Source organism: Acomys russatus, chromosome 23 (genome assembly GCF_903995435.1).
Source record: "Acomys russatus chromosome 23, mAcoRus1.1, whole genome shotgun sequence".
NCBI lineage: Eukaryota > Metazoa > Chordata > Mammalia > Rodentia > Muridae > Acomys > Acomys russatus.
This window is the reverse complement of record NC_067159.1, coordinates 45,869,733-45,887,565: the sequence shown is the minus strand read 5'-3', so window position 1 is coordinate 45,887,565 and position 17,833 is coordinate 45,869,733. Positions and strand designations below refer to the sequence as shown.

Sequence of the window (17,833 nt, the reverse complement as noted above, 5' to 3'; positions counted from 1 at the left end):
TGATCAGCATGGGCTCCAGGAGAAGAACAGAAGCCATGACACTCCCGGAGGACACCTGGGGACATCCCGGTGGGGCTGGCCAGGGATGCACATGATAGAAGTGGAAAATGGGTTTCCAGGAACACGAATATGAGAAAGAACTTGTGGAATTTTCATCGTTAAGGAAATGAAGCATTTTCTTTTCTTGAAATAATTATGATTACTAGATATTTAAAAATATGTACATGTTAGGGAAAAATTGAAACTTTTTGAGCACTTGTTGATAAGAAAAATATAGGAAGTTTAAATATTATTACCAAATGAAAGGATGTTTAGAAAAATGATGGGATTCCAGGCTTTGCATTTCATAATTGTTGAAGTTCCCTCTTGGGGAGAAAGGGAGTTACAGACAAATCTTTTCTACTCTTTCTAAACTTTTCTTCTGTTTCGAGAACACAACTCTGGAGAGTTATGTGATTATGTCTTTCATGGTCCAAACATTTGTTTTCTGATTTTTGTTTTGTAGGGCTGAGAATGGTGCCCTCCTATTCAGTCCAGTCCCACCCAGGCGTGGGCAAGTCTGTTGTCTAAGAACTCGGGTTTCCTTTTTCTGAGAAAGTCTGAAATCTTCCACCCACATCTCTTCTCCGGGGCACACAGAAACCAATCACTCCTTGGGCTTGACTTACTTGGACATTCTTTCTGGTTATAAAGCAGCCAAGAACATACTTTCTGGTTTCAAACAGACCCAGTCAGATGTTGTATCGTATGGTAACCATGACACCTACAAATAGTCTTGTGCAGTAAAGCTAATGCAATTTTGGATGATTCACTGCTAAAATTAGAGAGTAAATAAACTGTTTTAAAGTTGAGACAAAGAGAGAGTTGTTCAACTTCAAAATCTTTGTCCTGCTAAATGTCATGTAAGCTTGTTTTTGTATATGTAACTAAAAACCTTAAATTTTACATAGATGAACAAAGACATATGCATGGATACATAGTATAGACAGATATATTGACAGATCTAAAAAATATCTATCTTAATAATCCAATATCATGAGAAACATGAAAGACGAAATGATACATAAGCATTGCCCAGTCTTGCCTTTACTCCACACTATTTCTACTAAGTGCATACACACACGCGCACGCATGCACACATGCATAGGCACACATATGCATACAAGCATGTGTGCGTGTGTACACACATCCTACCTTTAATTTCACATTCTCAATATTTAGGACTTCATTTTCATCTTCAAGTGAGTGAAGTTTTCTAAGAATTTCTTCACAAGAATTTTTTCCATGAGTTTCCATTTTCTTCAAGTCTTCTAAAAGATGAGCGATTTGCCTTTACAAAATAAGTCAAAGTGTAGATATTTTCATCCAAATAACAGATTTTAAGTATTTTAAAAAATTATTCTGGTATCATGCACTGGTTAAAACTGAAAAGGTACAGAAAGGTAGCAGGATGGATAGAGCAAGGAAACAAAAGGGGTAGCCGAGGCCTATGCTCAGGACAACCAGGATTAGAAACACTCACCTACGGATGACACCATCTAGCCTACAGCATTACTATGCATGTCTGTTTGTCCCTGGCATTCACACATATGCAGAAATACACAGACACACAGACACACACGGACCACACACACATACACACACACACACTCACACACACACACATACACACACACACACACACACACACACACACACACACACTCAAGTTTAAAGGACAGATCAAGCCAGGCAGTGACATCTCATCTTTAGAAGCAAATTACATGGCAGTTCTCCATGATAAAGCATAACAGTATGGAAACAAAACTTAAAGCAAATATTGGAGTCTGTTATTGTTCCACTAGCAGCAGGGTCAAAGAACAAAATGTATTTATGTTCACTCATTGATTTTCTCTGTGATGCACTTTAGTTACTTGGATTAAGGGATAGTAATTTTGTGATTTTAAAGCACTTATGTTATTAACTTTGCTAGTTTCAGATCCTTGTTTAATTGAGAAATGTCACTTCCATTTAGGAGAAAGTATCCATCCATATTTATTAGAAATAATAGTGATGCATACTCAAACACAAAATGCTAACCGGCAAGTTTCATCTTTAGAACTGGCACTCGCAGTGACTGCATGGAGAAGGAGGAAGGGGAACGTAAGTACTGCTGACAGCACCTTTACCACAGAGAATGAGAAGAACCGCACATGCGGCGCTGAAGAGGAGGCCAGCACTCTTAGGACACAGTGAGTCTAAATTCTTGCTTACTTTTTCATTGTTTCGATCTGAACTTCCAGCTCCATTTTTTCTATTACGATTTTCTCATAACGACTCTTCCAGGCATCGGAAGCTGAAACTGTTTCAGACAACTTGGCTTCCTAAAAATACATAAAGCATTCATCTTGTAACTAAAGTGTGTGTACGTGTGTGCGCGCACACGTGTGTGTGTGTGTGTGTGTGTGTGTGTGTGTGTGTGTGTGTATGTGTGTTTCAGGTCCTGGACACAAATACACTGAGGACTCATCTTGTAAAACATGCAACTTTTCTTATAGAGCAGCTTAAGAGTGCAGCTCTCAATAGAAGAAAGTGATAAAGGAAGCGTTAATAAAATACCTACATGCCTATTACTTTATATGCACCCAGTAAAGTTTCAACTTACCATTTTAAGATGTTGATGTGACTAGTTTTAAGTAATATTTCGCCATTAATAAAAATAACTTCTATTTTATTGTTGAATGCATCCTCATTTTCCAGCCTTTACAAAGAAGCGCTAACAGCCACATTCACATGAGAAGAACTCTTCCCATGATATAGAGAAACTATTTGCAATCCCACAGCTGCACAGCACCTCGGAATGCAGCCTTCCTTGTCTTTCCAGAGGTCACCGTCCGCCTGCCAGCACTGCTGCTGCCAGCAGAGAAGAGCAGTGGCAGTGGCTAGGCCAGTCTGAATGTGAGATCCACAAAGGGGGGTTTTATCTGTTTCGTTCATCGCTGTTTATAGGGGTTGGAATGGTGCCAGGAACACAACACACACTCAGGAGATGTGGTGGCTCTCTGCAGATCTAGCCACAGAGCTCTAGCCACTGCGGCTTGGTCCACTCTACAGAAAAACAAACTCACTGGGCATAAGAATGCCAGTTAAGCACAAAGCAGAGGACCCAAAATAGTTTGGATAGCAGTTAACATACTATTTTCCTCTGTTCTCCTCTCATCCGTTCATTCATAGAAAAGAGTGTATTGGTCACCTTGGATGCACAAGACATTGTTTACATTTTTGGCAGAACTGCTTGTTACACTGAAGACTACAACCTTATTTCACATTTTGTGAAGTAAGACATGGGTATAGCATATACGATAAAGTGAGTTTGTTTATAATGTACAATGTGAGATAAGGAGGAGGAATTAACCTCATGGAAGAATTGTGTCTATTATATATGTGAAGTATTCATTTCTTCTTTCACCCGTCCTTATGAAAAGACACAAAGCAGGAGCCCGTCACCTTCCGCTGCACTGGACTGCTTCCGAGAGCCTTCTGCCGTCACCTTCTGATTCACACATACCTCACAGGCCCTCCTTGAGTTCTCTGTTGTAATGTGTGTACACACACAGTAGACCAAATGGCAATTCAATGTAAGTTTCAGTGTTGAACTCATTTGTGTTTCAAACTTAAGATACACTTGAGGAGGAGGAATCGGAAAACAGGAGATAGCTTCAGAATGAAATAAACACCATCAAAATTCAGACATTAATGTGGCTACTTGTTAAAGCTCTGCTACTTAAAGAGTCGTAAGGGAACACCTTCTCCGGAGAGAAGGCAACTGTCAGGCGGGAAAGAGCTGGTGACAATGAGCAGGGAGGACTGAAAGCCAGAGGCCGCAGCAAATTAACAGAGTAGCCAGCTCCGTGCACCGAGGGGAGTGGAGGAGCCAGCCTGTAGCAGCCCATCTGTCTCTCACGCTCCTACAGTCATCTGAGGTAAGCAGTGTTCTTACCCCTTGCTCATGAGAAGCAGAAGGTCAGAGAGGCTAAGTGCCGTCTTAGAGTCACAGGGGTTCACCAGCGCAGGAGCCTTTCCAAACTGGCCTGGCAGTCTGCTGGTGCTAACGCAGGGAAAGCTCAGGAGTGGCAGTGCTAGGGGTGGTGTCCACCACGCTGAGCATCTAGATGCTCAGCCAGGTTACAACCTTGTGGACACTGAACCTGGTCTTCAACTCTAATACCTACTTATACTCACATGAACATGAGTTAAATATTAGAGCCTTAAAATGGTAACATTTGAGCTCAGAACATATTAACTTGTTTTGTTTGTACAGGCTTTTATATGAGTCTGTTTTCATTTCCAAAAGCCACTAATAAATCCATAAGCCTTAGCATACGTTCTTAAGAGGTGGGATGCTAGTGAGACGCAGACACAATGGCTGTAGCATTGGTTGGTGACTGGGTAAGAACAATGATTTGTCGAGAAGAACAAAGCCCTAAGTCCATTCTACAGCCTGTATTATACTCAGAGATATCTTTCACATGTTTGCTTACGTCAGCATATGGCTTCAAATGCATTACAGAGGTTAAAGAAGTAAGTGACTGAATAAAGTCATATGGTCTAACAACATAAATCAGCATTTCCCAAACTGAGACTTCTCAGAAGCACTTCCAAGGGCTGCTTTGTGGGTACAAGCAGAGCTCTGTGGTGAAGTGTGGGAAACTCTTACTTCCATTCCCTCGTTGCTGCACTCTGAAAGCCTTCTTGGGGCCTTTAATATGTTAATATGCACTGTTAACTTTCCAGTGGGCAGGATGGAGGAAGCCAGGCCATAAGAGCTTTTTGGTGTATGTTGGGGAGAGGCATGGAATACACTTACATTTCCTTTCAGTAAGCCCTTCTTTATATATAAAGTGCTATATAATTCAGATTTTGTATTTTACATTATATAAACTTTTCAAAATAAAAGTCTAAAGCAAAAAAGATGAGCAAAGTTCTATAACATTAATAGCAACATGGATAAGAATGACACTATTATCTAAAGCCTCACAATGCTAACTCTGCTACCTAACTACACCAACTGTGCTGTCTGTGCTGTCCATGCCAACTATGCTCGCTCACTCACTACGCTGTCTAACTGTACTGTCTAACTATGGTAGCTCACCAACTATGCTGTCTAACTGTACTGTCTAACTAACTACACTAGCTCACTACCTATGCTGTCTAACTGTACCATCTGTCTCACTACTTATGCTAACTATACTGTCTGTCTCACTACCTACACTAGCTCACTACCTGCGCTATCTAACAGTACTGTCTAACTAACTATGCTAACTGTATTGTCTAACTACCTACGCTGTCTAAGTGTACTGTCTAACTATGCTAGCTCACTAACTATGCTGTCCAACTATATGTCTGCCTCACTGCCTATGCTGTCTAACTGTGGTATCTCAGCACGTTAGGCATCTTATATAAGCATGCGCACACTCACCTGCTCTCTAATTTGGGAATGGAAGTGTTCGATGTTCCCTGTAAAGTGTTTCAGCCTTTGTCTGTAAACTTTCGATGCTTTTTTCAGAGCCACGGCTTTCTGCCTACTTGCTTCTTTGATGGCCACAGCCTCCTGCTTATTCATTTTCACCTGAAGGTTCCACTTGGCTATTTGTGTTTCTAAACTCTAAAAGATGTAAAAGCAGTTAAATTATACCAGAGCTTAAATGTTTATATATAAACATTGCAAAAAAAGTGCACATATCATCTTCCATACAGATGTTATCAAAGCGACTAATCATGATTAGCTACAAAGTTCAAGTGGTAAGAGATGATATGACCAAAGCTTCTAAACATGAGAACTCAAAATACTTGAGTCTCTACAAAACTGAAAGTACTATGACTAAAGAGACTAATACTTGTGACTGAGGCCAGGGAACGGGATGGGGCTAACTGGCAGGACCAATTCCTTGACACACTAAACAGGCTCTCTAACACATGAAAGATCCAGTTTAGGGTGACAATTTAACATTTTTCTTTCAAATTACTCTAAGTATCTGAGCATTAAGTGGCGTATGTAAATATTATGAGCATTAAGTACATAAGACTTAACGACTAAAGATTATTATGCTTCTTTATTTTAAATTGCACATATGTTAAAGAATATGAAATTACAGAATCTGTCCTTGACACCCCCATGCCTGGGTCAGCCATTTCAACTGAAATTAAACTCAGGATCACAGTGGATGTGAATCCTGTGACCAACACACGCTATGTTTCCCTTCACTTCCACTAACATTACAAGAAAGAAATACGTCCTGGGATTTCTTCTCTGTAGACTGGTTAGGTAAAATGTGGAGCAGCAACTCTCTCTTGAGCTGCCTTTACAAATTTATCTTAAACAAACAACAAAAGAAGTCTCAAGGAGCACTACAATAAATAATTGGAGAAAAACAAACTAGAAGGTAAATCTCCCTGTGAGAAAGGACCCGCCCACAAGAAATGCACAAGTCTTTCCTCTAGATGGCCACAAGGTGTCACCACCATACTATAAACAGTTTGTACATTTGCTTAAAAACTTCTTACACAAGAAGTCTTTTTTAAAAACACAGAGAGAGAATAAACTTAGAAGGGGTACATTTTGGGGAGTGGAGGTGGGCAGGAATGACTATAATCAAAATACATTGTATACATCTATGAAAGACTCAAACATTACACTTTAATATTCCAGGAATAGACTGAAATTGGCATATTATTTTTAGTTACAAAAAAACCTCATTCATTTGCCAAGTGACGGACACATGGGAGACAGCAGAATATGTATGCATGTTCTCGGGACAGTAAGATACAGATCCTGCTACACCAGTGGCTCTCAACCTTCCTAAGGCTGTGGCCCTTTAATACAGTTCCTCATGCCGTGATGACCCCCGGCCCCAGTCACAAAATTATTTCATTGCCACTTCGTTGCAACTGTTATGGCATTTAAGGTAAATATTCGACGTGCAGGATATCTGATGTGCGACTCTTATGGCATCACAATCCGGAGGCTGAGAACCACTCTGTTGTATGTCATTATCCCCTAGCTGCTCTGAAAATAGTCTAACTCCAATTGACAAACTACAAAAATTTAGAAAAAAAAAAAAATGGCTCAAAGCATCTTTGGGATAGCTCTGAAAGATCTAAAATGTAGCTTTTTTTTTTTTTTTCCTTTTTTTTTTTTTTATTAATTTATTCTTGTTACATCTCAATGTTTATCCCATCCCTTGTATCCTCCCATTCCTGCCCCCCCCCATTTTCCCATTATTCCCCTCCCCTATGACTGTTCCTGAGGGGGATTACGTCCCCCTATATATTCTCATAGGGTATCAAGTCTCTTCTTGGCTACTTGCTGTCCTTCCTCTGAGTGCTACCAGGTCTCCCCCTCCAGGGGACATGGTCAAATGTGAGGCACCAGTACACGTGAGAAAGTCGTATCACACTCTCCACTCAACTGTGGAGAATATTCTGACCATTGGCTAGATCTGGGAAGGGGTTTAAAGTTTACCTCCTGTATTGTCCTTGGCTGGTGCCTTAGTTTGAGCGGGACCCCTGGGCCCAAATCTGCCTATCATATTGTTCTACTTGTAGATTTCTAGGACCCTCTGGATCCTTTTATTTTGCTGTTCTCCCATGCGTCTCTCATTTAGAGTCCCAATAGGATGCCTTCCCCTCTGTCCCAGTTTCCTGGTAAGTGAAGGCTTTTGTGGGACATGCCCCTTGGGCTAGTATGCAGATATAAGTGAGTATATACCATTTGATTCTTTCTGCTTCTGGGTTAACTCACTCATTATGATCATTTCTAGCTCAATCCATTTATCCACAAATAAATGTAGCTTTTTTAAAAGGCCCAAGACATGACAACAATAAAAACCCGAGACTTATGTTACCAGACTGAATTCTGTTTTTATACTTAAAAACTTGTTAAACCCAAAATCTAATAACTAAACTCTAATTCCTCCACATTGTTTACTGCTTTAAGTTCCAATATGTATGTATTTATTTCACATAATATAATCAATGTATACAAAGAAATATGAATGTAATCAAAGTGCGGGAGAAGAAAGCACAACAGCCAGGGCCTAAGGTGGCTCCTGCTCAGTGCCCTCAGCAGCGGCAGTGTGGGGGAGCTGCATCCAGCACAAGGCTGGGGACACTTCAGCAGAGCTCTGGATTTTACCCATGCTCTGTATCCAGATGATTGAATATAATTTTTTAAAAGACAAAAGACACACACACAAAAAATACTGTTAAAACTTACCTTTGAAAAGACCTCATTATTTCACTTAGATTTTAAAAACATTCTCAACTGCTACGAAAGGACATTCTAAGACTGTGTTAAGATGACCTGAGGCAGGTGGCTGACAAGCTAGAATGCATCATTTGCCTGTGTGCGTGTAGACAGCACTGGCACAGCAGAGCAGCCGCTCCCTGTCCTATGTCACCCATACAAAGATCAAAAGTCCTCGGGAGCTACGGGGAGCAGATGCCCTAAGAGACAGGTGGGCAGGACAGAGTCAGGGGAGGGAGTCAGTGCCTTCCACTGGCTATTACTGACCCCATTAGTCACATATCTAGGGAAGGGAGCAGTGGGGATGGGGAAGGAAATAGAAAAAAGTAAAAGGGGAGAAACCAGAATAGAGCAGACACACATGAAACTGTCAAAGAACAAACGTAACTGTAATAAATTACAGCATCCTTAGGAAGGGGCAGTAATGTCCTTTGAAACATCCACTGAGGGACACATAGAGTTCTTGAAGCAGGTGCTACCGCTTGCAGACGTCTGCTATGAGTCAGAACAATGAAAACAAACTGAGGTCTACCTAGACATCCTCGCCCTTGGCCTGTAGAAGTCTCTGAAGATAGGGTACTGTTTCTTTTCCTTTGGCAAAAAATAAGATAGTGGATCCAGTTAGGTCTGACATGCAACAGCACTCCCAGGCTCTGACCTCAAATGACTGTGATTAGGAATACATATTTAAACCAGACACTCCTTCTAACTGCGCAAGTACAAAGGGAACTTCTCAGTGGTCTAAATACAAAAATACACTCATTTTACAATTACTATAATTGGTAACAAAAGAAATTTAACTTACTGATTTCCTATGAGATGCATGCATGAATGAATACTCATAAAAGGTTATATAGAAACAGAACACAGACTAGAATAACATGCAAAAATGTAATGATATTTTTGGTGTTCTTAAACTATTTTAACTTATGTTTCCATAATTTATAAAAATATCCACAGTAAATATAAATTAATTGTACCATGAGAAAGATTGGAAAGTAAATCTCCACACATTCTTCTTGGATGGAAATACAAAACAGAAACATTTTCATCCAGGGATTTGGACCTAAATGTTCAGGCCAGGACCCTTATGATTAAGATTTATATTCAGGGGCCGGGCAGTGGTGGCGTACACCTTTAATCCCAGCACTTGGAGGACTGGCAGGTGGATCTCTGTGAGTTCGAGGCCAGCCTGGACTACAGAGGTAGTTCCAGGACAGCCAGAGCTGTATTACAGAGAAACCCTGTCTCAAAAAAAAAAAAGATTTATACTCAGTGTGTTTCCCACAGAAATGCCAAAATAACATTCTTTGATTATCACTGCATTTCACAATTAAGCAATGGTGTTACTTTTCATTAATTTTCTCACTTAACTATAAAAATAAATATTCATAACCTGTACATGTTCTTTTAATTTATCATTCTCAGCTTCTCTTTTCTGAATTTGGAGCTGTAGACGATCATGTACTATTTTGACTGACTGAGAAAACCGGTTTGCTTTCAAAGTTCTTTCCTGTAAAAGAAGAGAAAAATATTAAGTTACTGTGTGCCCTTCATCTTTGTAGAGCCTGGGTCAGACTCAGCCTGGGCAGCTGGAGGCACAGCACTCCTTTCCATACACTCTGGCTGCATGAACACACTGCATGTAAACTCTCACATGTATCCAATCTTTCTAACTATCTCCTATAAATCTTCCCATCTCTCCCCCAAAGTAAACTGTAAGTATGTCAAAAATGTTCCTCCAACTAGCAAAATTATTTAATTTTGCTAAAAAAGTTAAAATATACATTTATATTTCTTAAATGTGAGTGTGCATATCACACACGTTTTCAACTATGTCCAGGTTTGGGGACACATACGCGCACACACACTCATGCACACACACACACACACACACACACACACACACACACTCGCACGCGCACACAGAGTGTACATGGTGAGCACAGGACAGCCTTGGGTGCTAGCCTCAGGACCACCCACCTGCTCTCTGAGGCAGGCTCCCTCTCTGGCCTGGAGCTCATTCAGCAGCTAGCCTGGCTGGCCAGCAACCCACGGGGGTCCTCCCACCTCTGCCCTTCCCAGGAGCAGAATTACAAGGGTTCCAGGAACTAAGCTCAGGTCCTGGTCTTTCAACTGATCCATCACTCAATGCAGGAGTGGCCTAAACAGCACAGCCCCTCCCCCAAATAAAATAAACAAACAAAAAAAACCTTTAAGAGTTAATATGTTCTATTTGATACATAAAATCTACACTGATCTAAACTGTCAAAAAGCTATTATTGTGCTTATAACTGCAGATATGAGAACAGGTGCAAGGAAGGAAAAGGGGGTCAATACAAACAAAATATTAATTAATTAAGATGAAATAATCAAAGTGTGTTTACCTTTTCATCTTGAAACAGGCATGAAAGTTCCTGGATATAGGTCTCCGTTACAAGTGCCTTCTTCTTAAGGCTCTTCAGGAAATACAAGGTAATAATTAAAACAATCACAACTTTGGTAATAATGGCTAAACCCAAGCAGCATACAAAGAGTCAGAGGGAACGGCTACCAAGTGGAGAAAACTTACACTGTTCTCACTTTCACTGTGGCTGAGGTCCTTCCACAAGCTGGGTAAGTTGTCTCCTGTCTGTGAGGAAGAGATACTCAACATCAATGTTTAAAACCACATTTCTCTGCTTTAAACATGATTATTATCTGTCAAGTTTGAGAGTTCATTTTCTATAGATATCAACTCTCTGTAAATATCTTCTCCTATTCTGTATATGATCTCTACACTGTTATCTCTTACTTTGTTTAGAAGCTTTTTAGTTTGGTATAGTTATATTTTTATATTTTATATTTCATTCTGTATATTGTGTATCTTTTAAAAAAATATCCTTTACACATTCCAGTATCCTAAGTAATTCCACTACATACATAAAGTCATTCTCTTCCCTCCCCCAAGCTTACCCTTACATTATTAGCTCTTTCTAGAAACTAATAATGAGGAATCCTAGCAAGGAAAGCACACCACTCTACATGGTGTGTGCCCCCTGCACTGTGGGCATGCGCTTTGCACAGGAAGGGTGACTCAGCACAGACTTCCCTTCAAAGACCAGCATGGTCAGCTGCTGTGCACCTACAGATTCCACTAGCTAAGACTCTCAGGATTACTTTGCACATAATTTATGATCAGTTACTTTGCTAAATTAATCTCAAAAGAATGCCTCAGAAAGTATAGGCCAATGATACACAAAAATCACACATGCAAAAAAAAAATCACACATGCACACACATACAAACTCGCCTATTTTCTAAAGAATCTCAGAGTGCTGTTTAGAAAGAGGTGTTATAACTCAAAATTCTAGCAGGAGTGGGACACAGGATATGAGAAAAAGATAGGAAATGACCAAATATATTATACACATGTTTATAATGTCACAATGAAACCCTATTATCTAATAGAATTAATAAATGCTAGTAAAGCAAAGATAAAAAAGATTCAATTGAATAAGACACTAAATTTTTTATGTCATCAATAGATCTAAATAGACATTTCTCAGAAAGACACAGTGGGTTAACAGGTAGAGAGGTTAGTGCTCAGCATCACGGATCATCAGACAGAAGCAAATCACAGCCACACTGCGTAATGAAATGATTACTGAAATGAGTGCTGGCAAGCATAGGAACAATAGGGAATTGTATATGCTATTGCCAAGAATATAAATTGGCCCAGACAACCTAAGTATCTATTAATTGATGGATAACGCATATAGGCATATATATATATACACAATGGAATACTGTTCAGCCATTTAAAAAATAACCTTGCCATTTGCTTTACTATGAATACAAGTAAAAACCTTGTTAGGTAAAATAGGACAAAAACTAAAGGACAAGATCATGTCATATATATGTGGACTGTAACAGCTGATTTTATAGGGATTGACAGTAAAGGTTAGTTACCATGTCAGAGAGTAGCTGGGAGAGGGGGGAATGGGAGCGGTTGGTCCATGGGGACTAAGTTGCAGAAGGAGCCAGAAGTGCTGGCATATCGTCCCATAGGGTGAAAACGGATCATGCATGCATAGAACCTTTCATTTGTATGGGGGAAAGTGTGTATAAATAACAGCACACGAGAGTGTAAACTATGAGAATTTTAGATTTTTCTGTAGCCGTGTAAATGAAGTAACACTGAAAGCAGAAGTTTAATAATTATGTTTTAAACAAAAATTCAAAGAATTACTCCTATTTCAATATATCAACTTTTGAGATCCAGTTAGGAGAAATGAAACATCCTCCAGTGGGAGGCAGCACTACTGCAGGAGCACACCGCACAGGTGCCTTACTTGTTCGTAGTCTGTCTGCTTAAGATGTTCTAAGGCTAATTTCACACGGTTAAAGGCGTCGAGTTCTTTTGATAATATTTCTTTCTGTTCAAAAATCTTCTTCAAATTGATAGCAGAAAGATTAGCCTGACAAAATATAAGCAGCACATAGTAAGACAACATTACATAAGACACCCTAGAGTGATGCCATCAATAGGAACTTTTCCCTAGTATCGAAATCATTATTTGTCACATAGTATTGGTAAGCCCTGGCAAACTGACCAATACCAGAGAGGATGTACTACACGGGATGTTAGATTAAAACAAAGGGAAGCTGCAGAGCGCCACAGCTTTTGCAGTATTTGTTCCACTAAGTTGCACAGCGGTCTGTTCTTGTCCCAAAGTGAAGTTTATTTGAAACTATAAGATCATTCTGCTCCAATGGATGCGACAGAAAACATACACAGTGTCACTCAAAGACGTTTAATCTTTTAAGATTTATTATTTCTGTCTTAAGTGTTTTGCCCAACAGAGGCCAGGAGAGGGCACCAGCTCTCCTGCAACCAGAGTTGAGAGCTGGTCCTCTGGAAGAGCAACCATCTCTCCAGACCACAATTATGTTTTAAGTCCACCCTTCAGAAAATCTCATCCTCTAGTTCAAGGCCAGGTAAGCCACACATCAACTTGCAGTTCCCAGCGCGGTCTTTACCATGTGCACAGCAAAGAAGAACTGCAGCTAACGACAGGAATGAGGGGTGCCCATTTTTGGTTTCATGCACCCATACCTGGCTCCCCACTAAGCTTTGAGTCCTTGGCCAAGGCACTCTGGGTATGATGCACACTTCTATCTCACTAACCATTCTAAGTCCAACACTTACATTTTCTAAACTAATGCCTTCCACTGTGCTCTTAAATAATGGCAAAAGTAATTCTACTGAGCAGGACGCAGACTCAGCTTCCTTAAGTGTTGCCTCCAACTCCGTCTTCTTAGTCAAGATGTCTTGCTTGAGCCTGATAACAGACAAAAACTTTTAAGTTATTGCTAACATGCAAACAGGAGACTTCTTATGTAAGACAAGAACAGCCTGGCATGGGTTCGATTTAGAAGCCTCTAGGGAGACCCCATTCCCAGGACTATCGGTGTCCAGCCAAACACGGGCTGCAAAGAGGGAAGCAAAGACAGACCTGGAGGACACGGAAGACCGTAATGTATCTTCCTTGTATTTTGCCTTCATAGAATCACAAGTTATGTGCGTTTGAATTTGTGTGTAGGGCTGCAGAGATGGTTCATCGGCTAAGAGCACTGTGCTCTCCAGAGGACCCAGGTCCAGTTCCCAGAAGCCACACGGTAGCTCACAACCATCTGCAACTCCAGTTCTTGAGGGACTCTCGCCCTTTTGGCCTCCAGACACCAAGTATGCATGTGCTGCACACGCATATATGGAAGCAAAATTCTCATATATATATATAATAAATACAGCTTAAAATTGTTTAGTAAATAAAAATCTACATATAAGTAAATTTGAAAGTAGCCTTTTCAAGCTTCTTTTCGCAGCCAGTGCTGGGAGAACGTCATGCCTTTCAGCACTAAGCACTATTTCTTTCTATACAGAATGTCTCACAAAAACTCATTCAGAACTGACGGGCCCAGAAAGACGGCTCAGCAGGCGAAGGGCACTGCCTGCCAAGCCTGGAGGTCTGTTCAGACCCTGGAACTCATACAGTGGAAGGACAGAACAGACTCTGCAAATTGTCCTCTGACCTCCACGGTACAAATCACACATACACACACACACAAACCTACATATACACACCACACATACACCACATACACAAAAATACACATCACACATACCACACATACAACAAACACATACACACCACATACATAAACATACACACCATATACACAAACATACACACACCACACACACATAAACATCCACACCACATGCACACATAAATAGAATTATTGGTATCTTATAGATATTTCAAGGAGAAGACTCTGATCTGAAGTACGAGTGGCTTAAAGTTAAAAGCTCATGATAAATAACTGCCCCTCATTCAAAACCACAGGAACAAAATGAACCATTATAGTTGATGAAACATCATTTTTCATTTTCCACAAACTGAACTAGAAGGTAGTCTATACTACGTATAAGAACAATAATAGCCTTTTAAGATTACTATTGTGGGTGCTATTAATTCACACAAATAACAAGTAAATTTCCCATTTAAAAGAAGCAAAATATGATAGTTATTTGATAGATAGCAATACCAGGCAATCATATTCAGCTTACAAGTTTTTAATAGGTTGGGTTGGCTTTTCAATTGCTTCTCTTAAGAATAAAAACTTAAACTACACACCTGTAATGCCAGAGCACAGAAGGCTCAGGCAGGACACCCGAGACTTCAGCGACAGCCTGGGCAGCATAGTAAGGCCTTGCTTCAAAAAGTAAAGTGAATAGACAAATAAAAAGGCTGGCAATCACTCTAAACTGCCAAGTAAGTGTTTTTATAGTCAGATTATGTGAGTATATTTAAATTACTAAATACTAAATGTGGCAGGGATAGTCTTGAGTGACAACTGCATATGATTCAGATGTTAGAAAATGAGATTTAATGTGCCAATAGCAAGGTTACCTGCTGAGGTGCTTCTCACTGGCACACTGTGGGACAGGTCCTCTCTCCTGTGTGAGATACGACACCAGGCCCTCGGAGTGACTTCCATTGCTAGCGGGTGTCTCCATCAACTCAGTAACTCTCTTTCGTAGGGTGCTTCAGCAACAACTTTTCCACAGATGCTGAAAATTAGGAAACATACACTACTGAACTCGTCATTTCAGTAGGGTTTTTCTTCTCTTGTTATTCTGTGAAATAAAGGCCCCAATCATATAGGAAACGCTTCAAGGACAAGATCAAAAGTGTAACTGCTATCTGGGCAAGGTTGTGCGCATCCTTCCTCTCAGCACTTGAGAGGCAGAAGCAGGGAGATTTCTGTGCATTTGAGTCTAGTCTGGTTTACCCAGCACGTTCCAGGCCAGTTAGGGCCACATAGTGAGACCTTGTCTTAAATGCTACTCGCTGTTCTAGTAACTCAAAATAGCACCAAGATTGCACTGCATAGTGATTTACCATTCCCAATTGTCCATACATATTTTCAAAAGGCTTGCTATTTCTCTATTTATGTAAGAGCACCAAAACCTTTTCTTAAGATTTATTTTAATCATGCATCTATGCATGAAAATGTGCACATGAGTCTCAGGTGGTTAGGGACACAGAGGTCGGAGTCCCCTGGAGCTGGAGTTACACAGGAGTTGTGAGTGGCCTTGCATGAGCATTGGGACTGAAGTTGGGTCCTCTGCAAAGGCCACAAGCACTCTTAACCACTGAGCTACTTTTCCAGCCCCGAGTGTAGATATCTTTATTGCCCTATTACCTTAAGTATTATAGTAATCCTCCAATATTCACCCAATAGGACTAGAAAGCATATATGTAAACCATGGGTGTGCACTAGTCCCATCAGACCTAGGCAACAGAAGCTGTTGCTACCTCTTAAAACTGAAGGAACACAAAGCACCTTTGAACAAACCTCACAAGAGCTGCAGAGCGGAAAAGACATTATTTTGAAAGTTGTCCTGTCTGTTACATTTCTTTATTTCCATTTCCAGCTCAATCTAGAATACTCGTTGACGATAAAGATAATAATTAAAGATGACGGGACTTCTGAACTTTAGCAAGAACCTTTTAATTTAGCCCTGAAGATGTTATTTTTAAAATGTGACTGTTCATACATGAATTCCTCCAAAACTGCCCCCATTTAAAAAGTGAAGAATTAACACATCAGCATCAATGAGGCTAAATTTTCACAACTCTAATTAGAAGTGGTCATGCATTTCTTTCACTGTGGTTGTTCATACAAAATTAAAGGTCACTTTAACATTTTCTACATTGTCTTAAAATATGTGACTTAGTCTTAGATTTCCATGTTAAAATACATTATGTCCAAGCACTTTTCAGTAGTTTAGGCACATGAGAAATGATAGGTTAGAAATATTCACAATATTTAATTAGCAAGTCAGTAACCTCCCAGAACACGTACAGAAAATGCATTAAATTTTGTCTGATATTTCTATATACAATGCAGAGACAAGTACTTAGCAGCTAAAGTTCAAAAGGAAGAGTAGCCCTGAGGCCTGTGACATTCTTCCAGGATCTCCTGCAGCAGCTGTTATTACAAGGTCACACTGCAAGGAACACATGGAGATATTTACAGTCCAGAAGAACTTTAAATACACAGACTATAGGAAAAGCCCAGCTAAGGCTAAAGAGGAACGTGCTCTGGGAAGCCACAGCGAACTCACCTGGGTCTGCTCAGTTTGTGACTGCACAGCCCTTCAGGGAGGATTAGCATTTATCTTTTACTCACTCACGTTTAAATATTTTTCTATCCACAGCCTAGAATCTCAAGAAAGAACAACTTGTTTATAACTGAATCCTAAACACCTACAAGCCTTGGAGAAGTAAACCATGCCTGGAAAGTAGGTAAGGCTTAGCCCTCCACACAAGTGTGACGGACTGCGGCTTTTCACTTACCGTCCCTCGCCAGCCTTTCTGGGGGGTTAAAAAGAAAGATGGAAACTGAAAGCCAGCACAAAAGGGGCTCTCCTATCCTTAGGAAATATTTTATAAGATGAGAATCATGTTGGCATCATATTTTATGGGAGTAGCTTTCTGAGCTATTGGTGCATGTGTGTGTGCACAAACACACACACACACACACACATTATAAAATTTTTATCACAAATAATAAAGCAAAACATTTTTGTTTCATCACCTGTAAGTATTAACTACATCTTAAATGGTAAATAAAGTCAATGTGTGGTAAGAATGAGAACCTGTGATGGTTAATTTTAATTATCATCTAGACACAATCTGGAGTTATTGGGAATACCGTTTCGGTGAGAAACGGCCTTAATTAGGCTGGTAAGTAGGCACAGCATGCCCTGTCAGGAGTTTTCTTATTTGGGCTGAGGAGGGAAGAGCCCTCCTGAATGGAGGCAGCACTACTCTATAGGTTGGGCCCTACACTAAATGAAATGGAGAGCACAAGGGAAGACATGTACGGATGCACTCGGCTTCCCTCAGGTCCTGACTGTGGCTGTGACTGGCTGCTTCAGGTTCCTGCTGTCTCTGCTGCAGTGATGAACTGGAATCTGCAATTGTAAGCCAAAAA

General features: G+C 40.3%; 1 protein-coding gene across 2 annotated transcripts in view; it reads right to left on the bottom strand.

The window, feature by feature from the left end:
• Odf2l (outer dense fiber of sperm tails 2 like) overlaps positions 1-15,473 on the bottom strand; it is a 29,809-nt gene extending 14,336 nt beyond the window's left edge. For both annotated transcript variants that reach the window (XM_051165626.1, XM_051165627.1), the window contains exons 1-9: positions 15,241-15,473; positions 13,476-13,608; positions 12,619-12,744; positions 10,857-10,916; positions 10,672-10,743; positions 9,681-9,797; positions 5,459-5,644; positions 2,254-2,363; positions 1,195-1,330 (exon numbers count right to left, since the gene is read on the bottom strand). In XM_051165626.1, the coding sequence (XP_051021583.1) occupies positions 1,195-1,330; positions 2,254-2,363; positions 5,459-5,644; positions 9,681-9,797; positions 10,672-10,743; positions 10,857-10,916; positions 12,619-12,744; positions 13,476-13,608; positions 15,241-15,347 (1,047 nt within the window). In that variant the 5' untranslated portion in view covers positions 15,348-15,473. The remainder of the gene's footprint in view (positions 1-1,194; positions 1,331-2,253; positions 2,364-5,458; positions 5,645-9,680; positions 9,798-10,671; positions 10,744-10,856; positions 10,917-12,618; positions 12,745-13,475; positions 13,609-15,240) is intronic.
• Positions 15,474-17,833: the final 2,360 nt, after the last annotated feature.